Genomic DNA, 22,304 nt, shown 5'->3' on the forward strand with positions numbered 1-22,304 from the left:
TTCGGCCCATCTAGTCTACCCAATTTTCTAAATACTTTCATTAGTCCCTGGCCTTATCTTATATCTAGGATAGCTTTATACCTATCCCACACATGCTTAAACAGTTTCACTGTGTTAACCTCTACCACGTCAGCTGGAAGGCTATTCCATGGGTCCACTACCCTCTCAGTAAAGTAATACTTTCTGATATTATTTTGAAACCTTTGCCCCTCTAATTTAAGACTTGTTGTGGTAGTTTTTCTTCTTTTAAATATGATTTTGCTGGTACACCACTAAGCTCTTTTAATAACTTTGGGTGTATTCCATCAGGTCCCATTGACTTATTTGTCTTTACTTTTGACAGTTGAAATAGAACTCTTCCTCTATAAACTCACACATAACAAATTTGTCCTTTTTCCTAACTGAGGCCCGTTTCCTTCATTTTCATCTGTAAATACTGAATAAAAATATTCATTGAGGCAGTCAGCTAGACCTTTATCCTCTACATACCTTCCTTCTTTTGGTTTTAATCTAACTAATCCTTTTTTTACTTTCCTTTTCTCATTTATGTATCTAAAAAATGTTTTGTCCCCTTTGTTTACTGACTGTGCTATTTTCTCTTCTGTGTGTGATTTGGAAGCTCTTATAACTTGCTTAACCTCTTTCTGCCTAATCTTATAGATCTGTCCATCTTCCTCACTGTGTTATTTTTTTTTTTTTTTTTTATAATTACTAAATGCCAATTTGGTTTTTTTTTTACTATTTTGGCCATATATGACGTACCGCAGTGGTTTCTTGATTTTTTTTTTTTTTTTTACTTTGAATGACAAGCCTAATGCAATTTTCTGTTGCCTTCAGCAGTGCAACTTTTAAATAATCCAATTTCTCTTGGCCTCCATTTAAATTGCTCCAGTCTGATAATGACTCCTTTAACCCCTTAAGGACCAAGCTTCTGGAATAAAAGGGAATCATGACGTGTCACACACGTCATGTGTCCTTAAGGGGTTAAACTTATTCTAATTTTAGAAAAGTCTGCTTTTTCTAAAGTCTAAAACTTAATTTGTGTGGTGTGACTCAGTCACTGTTCTTATATTAAACTGGATCCTAAATTTTCACCTACAGTAATACCTGATACCAAATCTCAATTTAACACTAAATCTGTGTGCTCGTAGCACAAGCAGCTATTTTGGTTTTCAAGTTCACAACAGGAAGATTAAAGTCACCCATGATGATGACTTCCCCCTTCATTGTCATTTTAGGGATTTCCTCAACTAGTAGATTATTTAACTCTATTTGTCCTGGGGGCCTATAAATCACACCTACACTTGCAAGATCTTGCAGGAGCCTCCTGTGTGTGATTAAAGCTTAATTTAGAGAGCATGAGATAAAAACTTTTAAAGTAAGTTACATCTGATTGAAAATGAAACCAAAACAAGCGAGGTGTGGACTGCAAAAACAGAAACAACAGTGATTTAAATTAAAAAAATATATATGTAATTTTCTTCTAACTGTATTTTGATAATATACCGGTATATCAAAATAAACTTAGAATGAAATTATATCTATGCATATATAAATAAAAACAAAATCTACATATGTCCATATACATAATTACATAAAATTATGTCATTAATATATGTAGACTTCAAATATATAAATATGTATATATTTAAATTCTACATGCATATTTATGGAATATTTTTACATAATTAGGTAATTTTATTAATTGCCATTTGAGGGACCTGCCTAACAACCCAGACCAACGGTCCAGAGAATTTAATTCGCTAGCACTATATTTAACCCTGTAACTTTCTAAGACACCCTAAAACCAGTACATGAGGGGGTACTGTTTTACTCGGTGGACTTTGCTGAATACAAATATTAGTGTTTAAAGACAGTAAATCATATCATAGCGATGATAGTCGGCGAAAGTGAAGTTTTTTTGCATTTTCCACACACAAACGGCCCTTTCACTGACTATATCATCGTTGTGATACGTTTTACTGTTAAAACGCTAATGTGTTCAGTGAAGACTCCAGATTATAACAGTACTCCACCCCGCTTCTCCGACCGGAATGAAGTTGTTTGTTTTGGCCCGTGTGACTATCCATGTCCCTTGATCTAATTTTTATTTTATTTGGTTTTATTTTAGATTTTTCATTGGATTGGTGTCTGATTTCTCTTTGATCATGTTTGAACTAAGACTGCCTCCACTGGCTCTCTATCAGACTGTCACTAGAGGCGCTTCTGGGATTCTAGGGGACTGAGATTGGCACTGGAATCAGGTGAGTTAATAAAGGTGTTTTTTAAACCCTTTGAGGGAGGGATGAGATCAGAGGGCACTATAGTGTAAGGATTTCGGATGTATTCCTAACACTATAGAATCCTTTTAAATGAAGGGGTATTTTCCAGACTAATTCAAAATGATCAGGTACCTAATGACTAGCAAATGTGAGGTTCAGTTTGAAATTTTGAAAACAGTAAACACATAATATAGACAAAAACCTCACAGAGAGTGGGAAGTAAATTACCCCACTAGCTTTTTTATTAATAAAGGCTTGTTAGAGCAGGGAATTCATCTACTTATTGTTCCTGTATCATTTTGTAAATGTCTAATTTATTGTTACATATCCCGCTGTTAAGAATATTGTAAAGTGCTGCGGAATACATTGGCAATATATAAATATCAATATTAGTATTAACTGTAACGTCATTTGAGGCCATTCAGAGGCAGACACCTGGTCTTTATCATTGAACCTTTTATTTAACCCAATCTGAAACATGATTTGAATACCTGCCATTATATAAAATGTTTTTTTCCCCCCATTTAGATTAACTTAATATAAACTGGGCATGTAGAAACTATGAATGTTACATTCTACATTCCTCAAACGTTATGGTAGCAATGCAGGACAAACAAAAATTAGTTTTTGTGTTTTAGTTTAAAAAAAATAATATATAAAAGATGCAAGTAAAGAACCTTTCCAAACTTTCTCGCATTTATATTCTCGATCATCATTGAATTGGAGATCCATCCCCAATACTGTACTGAAAAGGTACTTATTATAGTAGCAAATTGCCTTGCTAGGTGGAAAGAATAAACGGCCTTTTCTGTCAGATTGTTTTTTCTAGTTTATCTTTGGTACCAGCTCCTCTCCATTAAGACTATTGATTTACCACAAGGCATCGTTATTAAGGCCATGATCATCTCTATCTGCACATCCTCTCTGAGATAAAGTTTCCTTGCATTTCAGTAAGTTCTGTATGCTAATTACACGCTAATCTCATTTCCCAGACCTAACAAATTCTCTACTAACTCATACTAATGCAGTCAGAATTCTTCCTGAATGACACCAGATTATCTAAAGTTAAATGTTATGGAAATAGACTGAAAAGTTAATGGTTTGTGTTTTTATCTTCAACTCCAAGCACATAAAAATCTGTCTCAGTTTTGCCAAAATCTTAACTGACAGTTTGCCCCCTCCCCCCCCCAACCTCCCTCTTCAACAAAAAATAAATGCACAAAACTGCATATCCTCATTTTCATTTATCTCCAAATACCATCTCAACATGCATATGGCGTATACCCATCATCCTTATGTCTTCCTACCTAGTATTTATGCTTACACTCTAACACTCAACATGTTCCTTAAACGGTCAGGTTTCTCACCTGGATTCCACTAGAGCCATTCCATCTCTTCCAAATATTTCTCACAAACTAAACTTTTATAGATGCTTCACATTAAGCCTATACTGTAGGAATTTCAAGAGACCCCAGTCCTTTTGCATCAATATCGATACTGGTTCTTAGATTTTATAAAATGTTGGCCATAATTTAACTTGTCAAAGTATTGCTAACTTTTTAATTAAATGGTCAGAAAAAGAGTCTGTTTCAATACTTTGTTTATTTACACATTAATATGTATTTTAGTTGATAATATAAGATACATATCTTCCAACATTAAGCTGAATCTCGCCTGTTTTCATGGTGCTATTAATTGGATGCCATTTAATATTCCATTCTTTTAAAAATCATACACAAGCAATGAGAAAAGATTGGTTCCAGCTGTGGTCTAAAAACATTGCCACCTTTTAATTGTTTGTATTGTCCACTGTTGTATCATTGTACTGCAGACTGGGCCAATTCTTTCTGTTGCTTTGTGATTTCAGGCATTATTGTGCCTTCCAAATCCAAATACTCCAGTTGCACCTGAGTATATGATTAACATTTCACATAAAAACCCCAAAGCAGAGAGGGGCTGAGAAGCATCTTGTGCGGCTGCTTCTGTGGCCAATACTAACAAACATCGCCACTTTTATTGTGTGCTGGATGTAGAGCTAAGGATGGAAAGAGACACAGAATTAGTTTTCATTTCTACAGCCCGGAATTTATTTAAGTTACCAACACGAGTTAAAGGTATAATTGCAAGTCATTTACACAGTAACATTACAATTTAGGGTGAGGAAATAAAAGACTTGTGACGTATAAATAAAGCTCATATTGCACATCTAGAACTATAGAAACTCTATTTGATCACTTAATTATTTTTAAACAAAAGTGGAGTATTTAATCACTGATTTTAAAGGAGGTAAAAATGTACAGTCTTCATAAACATGCTATTTATTGGTTCTATATCAGATTAGCCAACATCTACTGCAAGACAGTTGTCCATTTGAATAAGAACAACATGTTTTCAGAGGTGGATTAAAAGTCAAGACAGATTTTCCTATACAAAAGCAAATGTTACGATTTTACCTGAGTTTTGACTGTAGTTGACTAAGATTCTGAGCGTCAAGGTATCGTGAAAAGTGAACCAGAGCATTGCCTGGAGAGCAGGGGGGCTGGGACAAGGAGGGAGATGGTATCTGCAGGATACAGTGAGCTATTTGTGCAATTAGAGATGTCCTGAAGATGTGGAAAAGGAGCAGAAAAAGAATACAAATTATTAAAATTATATTCTACAGTATCTGAAGGCAGTTATATCCAAAAGATAAACAATCCCTTAGCAAAAAGCTGAAGTGGTATGGGTGCCCATAGTGTCCCTTTAAGGGAACCTAATTGTATACTCCAACTTCAAAGACAGGAAAAGTTAGAGCATAATCTCACTTATAATATCTCACAGTTTACAAAAACTAAGCAGGAATACTCAATCTCAACACCAAATTTACTTTTAGATGTACTGAAAAATCATACATAAAAATATCAAATTTCAACATTATAAAACATATATGCAACACCACTAAAGCAGGGCTTGACAAATTTGTTTAGAATCTATGAGCCAGCTAAAAAAAAGTTAGGAGCCAGTTTAATTTTCAACCAGAAAAATGGAATGCTTAAGAGACACTATAGACATCAGAACTACTACGGCTTAATGTAGTTGTTCTGGTGTATATAGCCTGTACTTGTAGACCTTTCAATATAAACACTGCCTTTTCAGAGAAAAGGCAGCGTTTACATTGCTGCCAAGTAACAGTCACTCAGATGGCCACTAGAGAGTCCTTGGTCAGTGCTGCACAGTGTGCAGCACCTACGTTCAGCTGCTCCATGCTCTGTGTGGAGGAGCTGAATGTTTCACATAGAGATTGATTGAATGCATCTTTATGAGGAGATGCTGATTAGGCACATTGTTTTGCTGGGCATGCCCAATATCCTCCCTTGGATGAGATCATAAAGACTGATTATTCCAGCCATGGAGGCAGGACCAGCCATGGCGAAACAAGAACGGTGTGGGGGAAAACTGTTTGTAAAAACACCTTTTAAGTGCAATTGGAGGGGGACAGGCACCCAAATAGACACACACTAACAGAGACTCTCTGACAGACAGACACCCAAATCCGTGTAGAACTAAAATTTTGTACAGCAACCTATATTGAATCCTGATATGAAGATTCCAAAAAAGTTACAAAGTTATAGGTGCGCAACCAAATTTAAAAAAAACAGTGTAAATATATATATATATATATATATATATATATATATACACACACACACACATACACTCACATAGCTTAGTGCTCTCAATAAAGAGGAAACAGTTCCAGTATCCATAAGTGTTTTACACTGTAAAATAGTGAAAAAGAATACTTTAAAATAAACTTGCATCAGCTTTACAATTATGTTCTTGGTGGTCTAGAACACAAAAATCAAAATAGTGTGCATAGTGCAGCAATGTAGTATAAAATAGGATTGTATATAGAGCTTTGCCAAAAAGAAACTCACAAATGTGGAGTGGTTGAAGTACCACTCCTAACTGTTAAGCGTAGGGAGGATCAGATCCTCGTGTGCATTGGATCTGAATGGGGATATATAGTATAGACTCACCACCAGCTGAACAATGTATTCAATGCTTTATTCTGGTAAAAAAAAAAACTTAAAGGTGAGGCTCACAGTGTATCGGCAGACAAAGTCCTTAAATAGCCGAGATGCAGTCCGAGTGCGCGCTCTCTTCCCTGATACTCCAAGCTGATCTCCGACTCCACTGCACAGTGTCCCTCCGTCAACTTCCGCCCCGCCTCCGAGGGCTCTCTCAAGCAAGTAAGTCCTCCCATTCCACTCCTCTTTAGATCATAACAACCATCACGGATATCACCTCTTAAGGGTAAATATCCACATAAAGTCAACATGAAACTTCATATATCTCGTGCATAAGTTTGCTTAAAACAATGAGCAATAGCAAACAGAGAATGAGAAACATTACTATAAAACCATAACGTACAAACCCCTATGTGGCCCATAAAAAATAAAAAAAGACCGAAAAAGTAGAAAATGTAAAAAAAAAAAAAAAAAAGCCTAATCCAATCAGTATGGGCAGATCGTCTAAATTGCACTATGCTTGGGGAATAGCAACAAATAATTAAAAATGGCGACATTTATTTAAAAATTGCCATAATGTAAAAAACCCCAATCAATTATAGCTTGATATAAAAGAGAAAGAAAATACATTTAAAAAAATGAATAAAACAAAATCTAAAGATCATAGTCATAGATTTTGATTTATTCAATTCTTTATAGTTTTAATCTCATTGTTTATTACATTTATTTAAAAAATTATAATAATGTAAGGGACATAGTAATAAACAATGAGGTTAAAACTATAAAGAATTGAATAAATCAAAATCTAAGATTATGCTCTTTAGATTTTGATTTATTCAATTTAATACATTTTGCCCATTCTTTCTCTTTTAGATCAAACTATAATTGATTGGGGTTTTGTACATTATTGCAATTTTTAAATAAAGGTGACCATTTTAATTATTTGTTGCTATTCCCCAAGCATAGTGTGATTTAGGCGTTCTGCCCCTAGTGATTCGATTAGGATTTTTTTTTACATTTTCTACTTTTTATGGGCCATAGAGGGGTTTGTACGTTATTGTTTTATAGGAATATCTATATATAGAAATGTTCTTTTAGTATGCACATTTTTCCTTTTGTAAATATTAAGATTTGCAAGTATTTAATTGGTATTTTAAATTTAGGATGTTTACTTCATATATGCTGTTCCTATGTTTCTCTTTCTCTATTTGCGATTGCTTGTTGGTTGTTTTTAGCAAGTTTATGCATGAGATACATGAAGTTTCATGCGGATATTTACCCTTAAGAGATATTAGTGACTGATGGTTTGATCTAAAGAGGAGTGAATTCGGAGAACTTACCAGAGAGGCGGAGCGTGCTGAACACGGGAGTTGACGGAGGGACAAGTTGCAGTGGAGTCTGAGATCAGCTGGGAGTAACAGGGAAGAGTGTGCACTCAGACCACATTTCAGCTGTTTAAGGACTTTGTCTGCCAATATACTGTGAGCCGGCTCTATACGTTTTTACCAGAATAAAGCATTGAATACATTGTTCAGCTGGTGGTGAGTCTATACTATATCCCCATGCGGATCAAACGCACACAAGGGTCTGATCCTCCCTACAGTTATGAGTGGTACTTCAATCATTCCACATTTGTGGGTTTGTTACAAAAAAAAAATTGTGAGACTACATTGCTCCACTATGAGTTTTTGATTTTTATGTGTTCTAGACCTAAGAACATCATTGTAAAGCTGGTGCAAGTATATTTTATATGATTATTTTTCACTATTTTAAAGTGTAATTGAAAACACACAGATATACTGTGTTTTAAATTTGGTTGCACACCTATAACTTTGTGATTTGACACACGCGCGCCCCAATAGACGCGCACCGACTGAGATACACACAAATTATTTTAATTGAAATCCACCCAGCCTCCCTACCTTTGGGAGACCTAAGTGGATCTTTCCCTGGGGTCCAGTGGGGCTCGGCTCCTCTCCCTCCCTGCATGCCAGGGAGCAGTAATATACCTGCAGCTCCTCTCTGCGGTGATGCCAGGGCCGGAGTGACATAGTCCAGCTCCCGGCATCATTAAACGGCATGAGGGAACAGAGAGGTGCTGAATAGATCATTTGGGTGGCAAATTTCAATTTAGTTTTAGTCATAGACTTTTGACTAAAAAGCCATTTTAGTCGACTAAATCCCAAAAAGTTTAGTTGATTAAAATTGTAAGTCAACAAAACGAACACTGGTGCTGAAGGTATATTACTGCTCCCTCCGCAGGTGGTCGCCTAAAAGGGCAGACATCCCAGGCAACAGGGCGAAATTTCTAGTCGCCATGGCGACTGTCCCACATTATGAAAATGTTCACACAATGGATTTATTTTATTGTGTGTGGTCAGGAACCATGTAATTAAACAATATTTAAAATAAAACCGCTAACAACATAGCTCACCATTGACTCTGACTAAAAACTGAAGAATCTTCTGAATTAAGCAGTTCTTCACCCCGGTCCAAAATCTGGCAGAGCAAAGCGAGTCCAAACTATAAAGAGAAAAATAAAAGAATACATTTGTAGTTTCATTATATTAATTTGAAAGTTTAATTTTGGCATCCATATCTTTAAGTAGATACCTTGTTCTGTAGTACTGATGAAAGCTGCTGCTGAGGAGGAGTGATGGCAGAGCCACAAAGGCTTTGTAGTACAGAAGCAAGAGCAGCTGGAGACAATTGATTAAGCACAAGGGTGCAGGGACCAGCCAGATACAGTAAAGCCTAGGGGAGAGAAGAAATAAAAATTTTTTTTAAAAAGGGAACGTTTTAAATTGTATTTTGGCATTCTAGGTTCCAATCAAAGAGATAGATAAACAACAGCTATCCATACGCTTTTCCACACATTCAGAACAAATGTGACAACGTTCAACATAACCACTATAGCTTATTGCTGTGGTTCTAGTGCTAAGAGGGTACTGGAGAGTTCCAGGGTTAACACAGTCAAACAATCAAGGAGAAAACACCCAAACTGTGCATAAATATTGAAAACAATGCCCTATGGGAAAACATTGTATTGGCAGAGATCATCAAGATTGATATCAGCCACGGAGGCGGGGCCAGCCGCAGCAAGACCAGTAGAAAGGTAAGTAAAGATACTTTTTAACTCCTTCCTGAGGGGGCTGGGTATCTAAACATGTAATCCAGCACTACATGCATGTGTTCCTTTAAGTTTATTTATAAAAAAATAAAGTTTTTAATACTTCACTTACCTGATCTTGAACATCTTTCTTGATGAGAAAAGGCAAGTTATGCGCTATGGTACACAGCAGAGAAGCAGCTGACTGTACAGACAGCAGGGGTAGAACACGAGCAATCATCCGTTTCCCCTTCCTTATGCACATGATCTGAACAAACTGTTCTTCAGCCGCTCTGTGAACAAATATGACATAGCGTGTCAATAAAAAATTAGTTACACACAGCAAAGATCACTGCCAAAACATAAAATATAATACTATGATCTATTCTACAAAGAATGCATATTTTGTTGTGTTTACTTTTCCCCTCCTTCTCTGCCTCTGAAAATCTCAGACAGCTTCTGAAGTTTTTGCTTGCGTTCCTCATGCAAAGCCAGTCTCTCCTCTTCCTCACAGGTCATTGCAAATCGTCGTTCGAAGTCTTCCAATTGCAAAACCACTGAAAACGCCTGCATAGAAACATGGCATAATTACATATGCAGGAAATGTATTACATATAATGCGGTACATGAACACATTTACCAGAAGAAATTCAGGGTAATTTATATGTTCCCTGACATTCACCTTATGGAGAGACAGTTATAGATTCTTCAATGCTTCCAAAACATGCATGGTGTAAAAGGGTGAAAAACCTGAAGCACATCCAATAAATGTAGGTGTATATTTAGTCAACCTTATTTATATGCTAAATGTAATACCTTTTCTATCACCACTAGTGTCTGACGTCGCTTGTCTCGAACTTGCTTTTCACGGTTTTCCTATGGAGTGACAAAAGAGGTTAGAGAGCACTAAAGTAAAAAAATGTAAAGGTAATGTGGAAGAGTAGTAAACATGCACTCACATCTTCATCAGATCGAGACGTTGCGACAGCATCAATCATCTTTCGAGGGTTGTTCACACTTGAGACTGTTAACTTCCCAAGAGAGCCTTCGAATTGCACTGTGTAAGACAAAACAGATTAAAACAGCCACTCCATGAGTAATGAGCACTTCCAAACAGCACGACTGCTAGCATCTACAAATAAAATATCTATTTACATGTTTGTAGAAAGCCACAAACAATAAAAAAAAAAAAAAAACTAGAAGGAACAAATAATTTGGTGAAAACTGTATACAGTAAAAGTTTCAACTGCAATTATACTATAACACCAGTTACATATACATTTGCAAGTAATGCAATTATACACTTTGAATACATGTGTAAGTGATGCAATCATGTTTTAGCAGGGCAGCTGCACATTATATATCCAAATGCCACTATTAGAGGGAACAAAAAAAAATACATAGTTAGATCGTGCATATTATAGTGCAGGCGATCTCATACTTGAGTGAGCTGTACTATGACAAAGTTTCCTGTTTTACTTTGTAGAATACAAGATACTCAGGGCCCAGGCAATTGTGCAGCCCATAAATGAGGTCTCATGGAAAATACCTTATCGTCATAACCCTACACACCAATATGTAGTTGAGATTACTTGCAGAGTCAGTACACATCAGGCTAGAGTGGGAGGGGATTACAGCATGACTACTATAAAAATATTTCAAGTTGGATTTGCTACAGCATTATTACACATCTGAAATACAACTCCAAATTGCTTCCTTATTTTGTCTATCTGATCACATTAGATAGAAATTTGATATTTTGCGCCAGATCCCTTCCCTATGCAACTAGTGTTTAAAAATAAATAATCACATGGCATGGTCCACATGATATTTTTATGCTTTATAGCCAGATGCAGATTTTTATTCTCCCCTCCCCCTTTTTGTCTCCCATGTCTTTTTCAATGGTATATTTTTCCCCAAAATGTTTACTGTGTTTTAGTTTAATAAAATGTTCAATAAAATTATTTGAAATAAAAAACAAGCTTGTACGTAGAACATCTCTCCCATTTTGAGCTAGCATAATACTAAAACAGGGCAGTTTGCACCCATCCTTTTACAGATTATAAATTATGGATAACTAATGTAAAGAGATAGAAGAAGCAATATAAAGGATATCAATATCAATTTGCTCACCTGGTTTATATGTGTGCTCCAGTTTGGCAACTTGAGGTGTAATAAGTTTTGTGCGTTCCTTCTTCGGACCCTCTCTAGGTTTGTCTTGTGAGGCAGACAGTTTATCCAGCTTCTCAAAGTAATTCTACAAAGCATAAAGGCAAAAGGGTAAATATGGAGAACGTGGAGAAAAAAAAAAAAAAAAAAAAAGGACATAAATAAACGTGTAATATAAATAAACGTGTGTGTGAGATACACACTCCAGACTGAACCTAGATGAATCACTGCCCAGCCATGGACCGTGTAGTTTCACTCTTCAGGAATTTCTCCAGAAGACATTATTTAACTGCTTGAAATTTTTGATATCACCAAGCTAGGTGTTAATATTGTGGCTTAAAGGGATATTGTAGTGCCAGGAAACAAAGCTGTATTCCTGGCACTAACGATCCCTCTGCCTCACGCCCCCTCCTACCCAGTAAATAAACCCTTTATTCACTTACCTTATCCCAGCGCCGATGTCCCTGGGTCGAAGCCCCGCCCCCTCCTCTGTCCCACGACGAGCGGTGTCTAATGCGCATGCGTGCCAAATACCGTGCACGCTTTAGATCTCCCCATAGGAAAGCATTGTTCAATGCTTTCCTATGGGGAAAATCTGACGCTGCAGGTCCTCATGCAGAGCCAAAAGTCTGTTAGGATTTCAGAAGCCCTCTAGTGGCTGCCTGATAGACAGCCACTGAGGGCAGACTTAGTGCTGCAATGCTTAACATTGCAGCACTAGGTGCAAAAGGGACACTTCAATGAGCTGAAGTATATAAGTGTTGTTGGAGTATATAAGTGTTGTTGTCATTAGCTTGGCTAATATAGCTTGGTTGCTTCATCTAAGTGTTGTTTCTAAGTGTGTGTGTGTGGTTGGAGATATTCTGGAGATAACCTGGAGGTAATCCGAGGTATTCAGGAGGATAAATAAAAAGTTAAGGTTTGTTTGATTTAAATTATTCACCTAATTGGAATGGCAGACTTAGTTCAGTGTAATAGTTGCTTTGCATTTGTTTCACGTTCCACTTTTTGCAGGTTTGGTTGTTGTCTAATCTGTAGACAGTTCTTTATCTTGCGGCAGGAGATTGTATTTTTGAAGTCTGAGATTTGTAAATTATCTGGTAAACAAACTCAGGCTGGAACTGCTGCAAAGCCACTGCCGCAGAGACATACTAGGAATGGCAGACTGTAGGATCTGGTAGACTTGGAGTTGTGGATAAAAGGCATATTGCACAGTCTGTTGCTCTACATAATTCATTTTCTGCACTTTCAGAGTGTAGTGGTGCTGTGCAGAGAGGCACCGAGGCTAGTGGTGCTGTGCAGAGAGGCACCGAGGCTAGTGGTGCTGTGCAGAGAGGCACCGAGGCTAGTGGTGCTGTGCAGAGAGGCACCGAGGCTAGTGGTGCTGTGCAGAGAGGCACCGAGGCTAGTGGTGCTGTGCAGAGAGGCACCGAGGCTAGTGGTGCTGTGCAGAGAGGCACCGAGGCTAGTGGTGCTGTGCAGAGAGGCACCGAGGCTAGTGGTGCTGTGCAGAGAGGCACCGAGGCTAGTGGTGCTGTGCAGAGAGGCACCGAGGCTAGTGGTGCTGTGCAGAGAGGCACCGAGGCTAGTGGTGCTGTGCAGAGAGGCACCGAGGCTAGTGGTGCTGTGCAGAGAGGCACCGAGGCTAGTGGTGCTGTGCAGAGAGGCACCGAGGCTAGTGGTGCTGTGCAGAGAGGCACCGAGGCTAGTGGTGCTGTGCAGAGAGGCACCGAGGCTAGTGGTGCTGTGCAGAGAGGCACCGAGGCTAGTGGTGCTGTGCAGAGAGGCACCGAGGCTAGTGGTGCTGTGCAGAGAGGCACCGAGGCTAGTGGTGCTGTGCAGAGAGGCACCGAGGCTAGTGGTGCTGTGCAGAGAGGCACCGAGGCTAGTGGTGCTGTGCAGAGAGGCACCGAGGCTAGTGGTGCTGTGCAGAGAGGCACCGAGGCTAGTGGTGCTGTGCAGAGAGGCACCGAGGCTAGTGGTGCTGTGCAGAGAGGCACCGAGGCTAGTGGTGCTGTGCAGAGAGGCACCGAGGCTAGTGGTGCTGTGCAGAGAGGCACCGAGGCTAGTGGTGCTGTGCAGAGAGGCACCGAGGCTAGTGGTGCTGTGCAGAGAGGCACCGAGGCTAGTGGTGCTGTGCAGAGAGGCACCGAGGCTAGTGGTGCTGTGCAGAGAGGCACCGAGGCTAGTGGTGCTGTGCAGAGAGGCACCGAGGCTAGTGGTGCTGTGCAGAGAGGCACCGAGGCTAGTGGTGCTGTGCAGAGAGGCACCGAGGCTAGTGGTGCTGTGCAGAGAGGCACCGAGGCTAGTGGTGCTGTGCAGAGAGGCACCGAGGCTAGTGGTGCTGTGCAGAGAGGCACCGAGGCTAGTGGTGCTGTGCAGAGAGGCACCGAGGCTAGTGGTGCTGTGCAGAGAGGCACCGAGGCTAGTGGTGCTGTGCAGAGAGGCACTGAGGCTAGTGGTGTTGTGCAGAGAGGCACCGAGGCTAGTGGTGTTGTGCAGAGAGGCACGAAGACTATGGTGAGGCCTAATAGAAAGCAGTTGTTGTTGGGGGATTCCATCATAAGAGGTGAGGAGATGGACAATGGTGGTCTTGTGAGGTGAAACTTTTTTTAGATACATAAATGAGAAAAGAAAAGTAAAACAAGGATTAGTTAGATTAAAAACAAAAGAAGGAAGGTATGTAGATGAGGATAAAGGTCTAGCTGACTGACTCAATTAATATTTTTGTTCGGTATTTACAGATGAAAATGAAGGAAAGGGACCTCAGTTAAGAAAAAGGATAAATTAGTCATTTATTACACGTGAGTTTACAGAGGAAGAGGTTCTATTTCAACTGTCAAAAGTAAAGACAAATAAGTCAATGGGACCTGATGGAATACACCCAAAGCTATTAAAAGAGCTTAGTGGTGTACTAGCAAAACCATTAACAGATTTATTTAACCAATCATTGATAACAGGAGTAGTCCCAGAAGATTGGAAGTTAGCGAATGTTGTGCCCATTCACAAGAAAGGTAATAGGGAGGAGTCGGGCAACTATAGGCCAGTAAGCCTTACTTCAGTAGTAGGGAAAGTGATGGAAACCATGTTAAAGGATAGGATTGTTGAACATCTAAAAACACATGGATTTCAAGATCAGAGACAACATGGGTTTACCTCAGGGAGATCATGCCAAACTAATCTTATTGATTTTTTTGATTGGGTAACTAAAATTATAGATCAGGGTGGTGCAGTAGACATTGCTTACCTAGATTTCAGTAAGGCTTTTGACACTGTTGCACATAGAAGGCTTATCAATAAACTACAATCTTTGAGTTTGGATTCCAATATTGTTGAATGGGTAAGGCAGTGGCTGAGTGACAGGCAACAGAGGGTTGTAATCAATGGAGTATATTCGAAGCTTGGGCTTGTAACCAGTGGGGTACCTCATGGATCTGTACTTGGACCCATTCTCTTTAATATTTTTATTAGTGATATTGCAGAAGGTCTTGATGGTAAGGTGTGTCTTTTTGCGGATGATACTAAGATATGTAACAGGGTTGATGTTCCAGGAGGGATAAGCCAAATGGCTAATGATTTAGGTAAAGTAGAAAAATGGTCAGAGTTGTGGCAACTGACATTTAATGTGGATAAGTGCAAGATAATGTATCTTGGACGTAAAAACCCAAGGGCAGAGTACAGAATATTTGATAGAGTCCTAACCTCAACATCTGAGGAAAGGGATTTAGGGGTGATTATTTCTGATGACTTAAAGGTAGGCAGACAATTTAATAGAGCAGCAGGAAATGCTAGCAGAATGCTTGGTTGTATAGGGAGAGGTATTAGCAGTAGAAAGAGGGAAGTGCTCATGCCATTGTACAGAACACTGGTGAGACCTCACTTGGAGTACTGTACACAGTACTGGAGACCATATCTTCAGAAGGATATTGATACCTTAGAGAGCGTTCAAAGAAGGGCTACTAAACTGGTTCATGGATTGCAGGATAAAACTTACCAGGAAAGGTTAAAGGATCTTAACATGTATAGCATGGATGAAAGACTAGACAGGGGGGATATGATAGAAACATTTAAATACATAAAGGGAATCAACACAGCAAAGGGGGAGACTATATTTAAAAGAAGAAAAACTACCACAACAAGAGGACATAGTCTTAAATTAGACGGGCAAAGGTTTAAAAATAATATCAGGAAGTATTACTTTACTGAGAGGGTAGTGGATGCATGGAATAGCCTTCCAGCAGAAGTGGTAGAGGTTAACACAGTAAAGGAGTTTAAGCATGCGTGGGATAGGCATAAGGCTATCCTAACTATAAGATAAGGCCAGGGACTAATGAAAGTATTTAGAAAACTGGGCAGACGAGATGGGCCGAATGGTTCTTATCTGCCGTCACATTCTATGTTTCTATGTCTGGGTGCCTACAGTGTCCCTTTAATAACGTTACAAAAACTCAGCATAATTGTAGAAGATAATTACTTACGTACATACAGGCATCTGTATTTATATGCACATACATTTAGACATGTTCATGCAGTCACCCTTTACTAAAGGATCAATTAAAGGACCTCAATGAGAAGCCTCTGATTGGCTATTTCCCCATGAAAAGACAAGGTCTCTTCCGGGGAAGAAAAAAAAAGAGCTTGCAAAGGCTACAGTTCATAATAACAGCAGTTTTTATCTACTAAACAGTGATTTAAATTATTATTATTTTTTTTAATAATATGGACAGTTGATGATTTTTAATATCAAATCCAAATAGTTCAGCAATCGTGCAGGCAACAAACCTACCAAATTTGGTTAGGGGTTCACATAAAAAAATACTCCATATTGCTCACTTACAGCAAACCTTACTTGATCTTATAACAAACCAACAACACAACAAAATTAAAATCACCTGATAGTAGAAGTCATCATGGTATGGATCAGTACTCTGTAGCTGGAGAAGCTGGATACGACAAACCCACTCTTTCTCTCGTTGAAGCATGAGGCCTGCGTAAGGATCTCGGTGGCGAGATTCTGAATGAGAGGGTCTGGAAGAGCGATCCCCAGATGAACCATTTACCCCACGGTGTTGGCTGCAAACAAAGGAAGTTGTACAAAAAAAAGTCACATCTTAAAATTTGACAATTTTTATTTTCTGAAGAAACAGAATAATATGGGGAGGGAAGGCAATGGGTTACAGAAGAAAAGAGAGGTGGGGAGGGGAGGGTACAGCAAATACGTGTCCGACATTCTGTACAGTTTGATGGTATCTGATTGGTGTACATAATCCTATTATATCACACATATCCCACAATACACATATCCTGCCTCGGGGGCTCAGGGACCCCTACGTGGTCCCATCTATTTCCTATATTCAGGTGTGGTTACAGTAAGGTCGCTCTGATTTACAGAGTGTGCCAATCTCCATGTGTCGTAAGTCTCCCATGCCCTTTGGGTAGTTTTGTTTGGAGGCCACATTCTGCTAAAGCATTGTTCATATGCGCGCTGTTTATCTATATCTGTTAGTAGAGTAGGCACGGTGGGGCAGTTCAGAAGTCACATTTTAAATAGAACAAGCAACTCTCCCCACCCACTTAGTACTGCATAGTTCCATTAGGAATTGTGTGTCCTGTCTGGTGCTTGATGGGATTTCAGGAGCAGAATTTTAGGCTTACTGGCTGCTTCTCCTTGGTTCTGGGGACCTCTAAGCAAGGCCTGTGAGCCACAAGTGCTTTTGATGAAGTCAGTATTCGGAGCCAGGGCAGGGAGAAGAATTAATACCTACCAAGAAGGCAACAAACCTGCCTGGAAGAAGAGACTGACTGTGTAGCAGGACAGGTCTGTAACGCAAGCTGGTGACCAATCTACCCTGTTTCTGTTACATATACACATGGCATGGGAAAGCAGTGCTCACTGCATTCATTCACTAACCCGCTATGCAAACAAGCATCTGAAATAATGGTAATCCCCCAACACACCTTAAAGAGAAGAAAGTAGGAATAAAAATAGAGCTCATGACTAAAGTAAAAAATACTCCCCTCCAGGTGACTTCTGGAAGCGGCATATGCAGTTCTTCCTAAAATGTGGGCAGAACAGACGGCCCGTGGCCTACTACATACCCGCGAGCCTTGGCCTGAATGACCTATTGCAGCAGGCCTCATCACAGAGTGCACAGGAGCAGGAATTCAAACTCCTCTCCACCACACAAGAGCCGCCAATAGCAATGGGAAGGCACTTGCAAAACCCACCACCAGATACACCTAACAGCCCCCCAAGATATCAAAATCATACTCATAATACAGACTCCACACAAAATGGCGGCTCAAGGGGAACAAGAGGTCTCTGCCGACCATCATAGGCCAGCAAATGTCCCTCAGGTACAACCCTTAACACAGGGTCCGGATCAGACAGCCCCAGGCTTCTTAGACCTCTCAGCTCTGCGCCACTAAGCAAGACTTTCAGAACCTCCTGATTGACTTTAGGCAGATGCTGGCTGCTGATATCACCAAGATACAGGCTGAGGTACAGATGGTCACGGACAGGGCCTGGGCCGCTGAGGACATACTGGACATGAAGCAAACAATGCTGAACTCGAAGGAATCCCTCAGCAGTGTACAGATACGCTCTCATTACAACTCGCACTGCTATACGACGACTCCAGACGCAAAAACTTGAAAAATCAAAGGGTCTCTGAAGACCTCACCTCTGCAGAACTGCCAAACTATGTGAGGTGCCTGGTGGCCTCGCTGCTGTCCCCGACAAGTCAAAAAGATGAACTTCGATGGCATATTCCGGCTCCCAAAATCGCCTAGAGTGCCAATTACAGCAGCAAACATAATAGTGCGCTGCAACCTTGCACAAAATAAGAGAGCCTTGCTGACGGCCCTACAGAACAAGATCCCGTACTGATTTAAAGGCTCTGATCTGTTCTTTTACCAAGAACTCTCGGGGTCCACCTTGCAGTGGTGAAGATCGCTCACACAGATTACAAGCCAGCTGGAACGGAGTGGCCTACAGATGGACTAATCCAAAATCGCTCGTGGTGATCCACAACAAGACAACACACAGGCTATCTTCATGATGAGGGCACTGGGACTATCTCTACCTGCAAGAGACACAAGAAGCCAGAGAAGGACATGTCGGACCCGACAAACGTGGTCCCCTTCACATCATGGAACCAAAGGCACTACGACTTGGGACCTGAACACGAACTGAACCAGCTTAACGACCGGTACCACTGTGTCGTACCTCACAAACACTGTTCAATTTACATTATTGTTTCTATGTTTATCCTGGCTTAATTTGAGTACCCAGACAAAATTCTATGATCACTATAGATCCCTATGAGTCAACAAGAGCCGTTCGAGATCTACCAGAAGACACTAGACGATGGCGAGGTGTGGCACTGCCCCGGTTTGACCACTACAGCGGTCACAGCCATGCTAAAGTTATTGTTTTTAACACCGGTTGCCTGGTTTCTGCCTATGCACTTCCGGTAAAATCCCCTGCAACCGTCTATTTTGTATATAATATACCATAAGGGCCACCAGAACTTGCTCTCTGTTAGATACCACACGCTAACTCAACCCCCCCCCCCCCCCCCCCTCCCAATATGGCGAGTAATCAGTACTTCCCCCTAGCCCCCCAGTTAGGGGTATCACACTTTGCGAAGTAAGCCTAGCTACCCATCACTAACAAAAGTCTTGCCAGCCCACACACAATATGGAAAGGCAGGCCCCTTAGCCTACTGCCAGCCCACACACAATATGGAAAGGCAGGCCCCTTAGCCTACTGGCGCTCCGCATCTGACTCCTAATGCCAGCTCAGCAAAACTTAAAAGATCCAACTGCCCGGTATATCTTCAGTGCACAAACCAATTACTTATGCCCCAAGTTTTTATTTCTCAGTTTGCACTTCATACCCGGCACTGTATAACCTTTCTCGAGTTTAAGCCCTCTAATATACCGTATTTTTCGCTCCATAAGACGCACTTTTTTCCCCCTCAAAAGTGAGGGGAAATGTCTGTGCGTCTTATGAAGCTTTACTTACCTGTCTTGTAGCGTGGGCCGGCTTAACAGCGCGCACCGCGGTACAGGAACTTCAATTTCAGGTTCCGGTTTCCGGCGGGACTGAAAGGAAGTGCGCACTCAGTGTGCACACTTCCTTTCAGTCCCGCCGGAAACCAGAACCTGAAATTGAAGTTCCAGTACCGCGGTGCGCGCTGTTAAGCCGGCCCACGCTACAAGACAGGCAAGTAATTATGGGACAAGGGGAGGGGAGAGGGGGTGCACTATGGGACAAGGGGAGGGGAGAGGGGGTGCACTATGGGACAAGGGGAGGGGAGAGGGGGTGCACTGTGGGACAAGGGAAGGGGAGAGGGGGTGCACTGTGGGAGAAGGGGAGAGGGGGTGCACTATGGGAGAAGGGGAGAGGGGGTGCACTATGGGACAAGGGGAGAGGGGGTGCACTATGGGACAAGGGGAGAGGGGGTGCACTATGGGACAAGGGGAGAGGGGGTGCACTATGGGACAAGGGGAGAGGGGGTGCACTATGGGACAAGGGGAGAGGGGGTGCACTATGGGACAAGGGGAGAGGGGGTGCACTATGGGACAAGGGGAGAGGGGGTGCACTATGGGACAAGGGGAGAGGGGGTGCACTATGGGACAAGGGGGGGGAGAGGGGAACACAATGGGAGGAGGGGGAACACTGTGGGAGGAGGAGAGGGGGGAACACTGTGGGAGGAGGGGGCACACTATGGGATGAGGGGGGGACACTATGGGATGAGGGGGGACACTATGGGATGAGGGGGGGACACTATGGGATGAGGGGGGGACACTATGGGATGAGGGGGGGACACTATGGGATGAAGGGGGGAGAACACTATGGGATGAGGGGGGGACACTATGGGATGAGGGGGGGAGAACACTATGGGATGAGGGGGGGACACTATGGGATGAGGGGGGGAGAACACTATGGGATGAGGGGGGGAGAACACTATGGGAGGAGGAACACTATGGGATGAGGGGGGAACACACTATGGGATGAGGGGGGAACACACTATGGGAGGGGGGGGAACACTATGGGAGGGGGGAACACTATGGGAGGGGGGGGAACACTATGGGAGGGGGGGGAACACTATGGGAGGGGGGGAACACTATGGGAGGGGGGGGAACACTATGGGAGGGGGGGAACACTATGGGAGGGGGGAACACTATGGGAGGGGGGGAACACTATGGGAGGGGGGGGAACACTATGGGAGGGGGGGGAACACTATGGGAGGGGGGGAACACTATGGGAGGGGGGGAACACTATGGGAGGGGGGGAACACTATGGGGGGGGGGGACACTATGGGAGGGGGGGGGACACTATGGGAGGGGGGGGACACTATGGGAGGGGGGGGACACTATGGGAGGGGGGGGAACACTATGGGAGGGGGGGAACACTATGGGGGAGGGGGGGAACACTATGGGAGGGGGGGAACACTATGGGAGGGGGGGAAACACTATGGGAGGGGGGGAACACTATGGGAGGGGGGGAACACTATGGGAGGGGGGGAACACTATGGGAGGGGGGGAACACTATGGGAGGGGGGGAACACTATGGGAGGGGGGGAACACTATGGGAGGGGGGGAACACTATGGGAGGGGGGGACACTATGGGAGGGGGGACACTATGGGAGGGGGGGACACTATGGGAGGGGGGGGACACTATGGGAGGGGGGGGACACTATGGGAGGGGGGGGACACTATGGGAGGGGGGGGACACTATGGGAGGGGGGAACACTATGGGATGAGGGTGAGAACACTATAGGATGAGGGTGAGAACACTATAGGATGAGGGTGAGAACACTATAGGATGAGGGTGAGAACACTATAGGATGAGGGTGAGAACACTATAGGATGAGGGTGAGAACACTATAGGATGAGGGTGAGAACACTATAGGATGAGGGTGAGAACACTATAGGATGAGGGTGAGAACACTATAGGATGAGGGTGAGAACACTATAGGATGAGGGTGAGAACACTATAGGATGAGGGTGAGAACACTATAGGATGAGGGTGAGAACACTATAGGATGAGGGTGAGAACACTATAGGATGAGGGTGAGAACACTATAGGATGAGGGGGAGAACACTATAGGATGAGGGGGAGAACACTATGGGAGGAGGGGAGGGGAGAACACTATGGGAGGAGGGGAGGGGAGAACACTATGGGAGGAGGGGAGGGGAGAACACTATGGGAGGAGGGGAGGGGAGAACACTATGGGAGGAGGGGAGGGGAGAACACTATGGGAGGAGGGGAGGGGAGAACACTATGGGAGGAGGGGAGGGGAGAACACTATGGGAGGAGAGGAGGGGAGGGGAGAACACTATGGGAGGAGGGGAGGGGGAGAACACTATGGGAGGAGGAGAACACTATGGGAGGAGATGAGGGGGAGAACACTATGGGAGGAGGGGGAGAACACTATGGGAGGAGGGGGAGAACACTATGGGAGGAGGGGGAGAACACTATGGGAGGAGGGGGAGAACACTATGGGAGGAGGGGGAGAACACTATGGGAGGAGGGGGAGAACACTATGGGAGGAGGGGGAGAACACTATGGGAGGAGGGGGAGAACACTATGGGAGGAGGGGGAGAACACTATGGGAGGAGGGGGAGAACACTATGGGAGGAGGGGGAGAACACTATGGGAGGAGGGGGAGAACACTATGGGAGGAGGGGGAGAACACTATGGGAGGAGGGGGAGAACACTAT

At 42.5% G+C, this 22,304-nt stretch overlaps 1 protein-coding gene across 1 annotated transcript in view; it reads right to left on the bottom strand.

The window, feature by feature from the left end:
- Window positions 1-3,865: 3,865 nt before the first annotated feature.
- PATL1 (PAT1 homolog 1, processing body mRNA decay factor) overlaps window positions 3,866-22,304 on the bottom strand; it is a 46,108-nt gene continuing 27,669 nt past the window's right edge. Inside the window, exons 10-19 of the mRNA XM_063434776.1 lie at window positions 16,463-16,643; window positions 11,535-11,658; window positions 10,361-10,458; window positions 10,218-10,277; window positions 9,820-9,968; window positions 9,535-9,694; window positions 8,906-9,046; window positions 8,727-8,815; window positions 4,736-4,885; window positions 3,866-4,317 (exon numbers count right to left, since the gene is read on the bottom strand). Coding sequence (XP_063290846.1) covers window positions 4,296-4,317; window positions 4,736-4,885; window positions 8,727-8,815; window positions 8,906-9,046; window positions 9,535-9,694; window positions 9,820-9,968; window positions 10,218-10,277; window positions 10,361-10,458; window positions 11,535-11,658; window positions 16,463-16,643 — 1,174 coding nt within the window. The 3' untranslated portion in view covers window positions 3,866-4,295. The remainder of the gene's footprint in view (window positions 4,318-4,735; window positions 4,886-8,726; window positions 8,816-8,905; window positions 9,047-9,534; window positions 9,695-9,819; window positions 9,969-10,217; window positions 10,278-10,360; window positions 10,459-11,534; window positions 11,659-16,462; window positions 16,644-22,304) is intronic.

This window comes from Pelobates fuscus, chromosome 10 (assembly GCF_036172605.1).
Source record: "Pelobates fuscus isolate aPelFus1 chromosome 10, aPelFus1.pri, whole genome shotgun sequence".
In the NCBI taxonomy this organism is placed as follows: domain Eukaryota; kingdom Metazoa; phylum Chordata; class Amphibia; order Anura; family Pelobatidae; genus Pelobates; species Pelobates fuscus.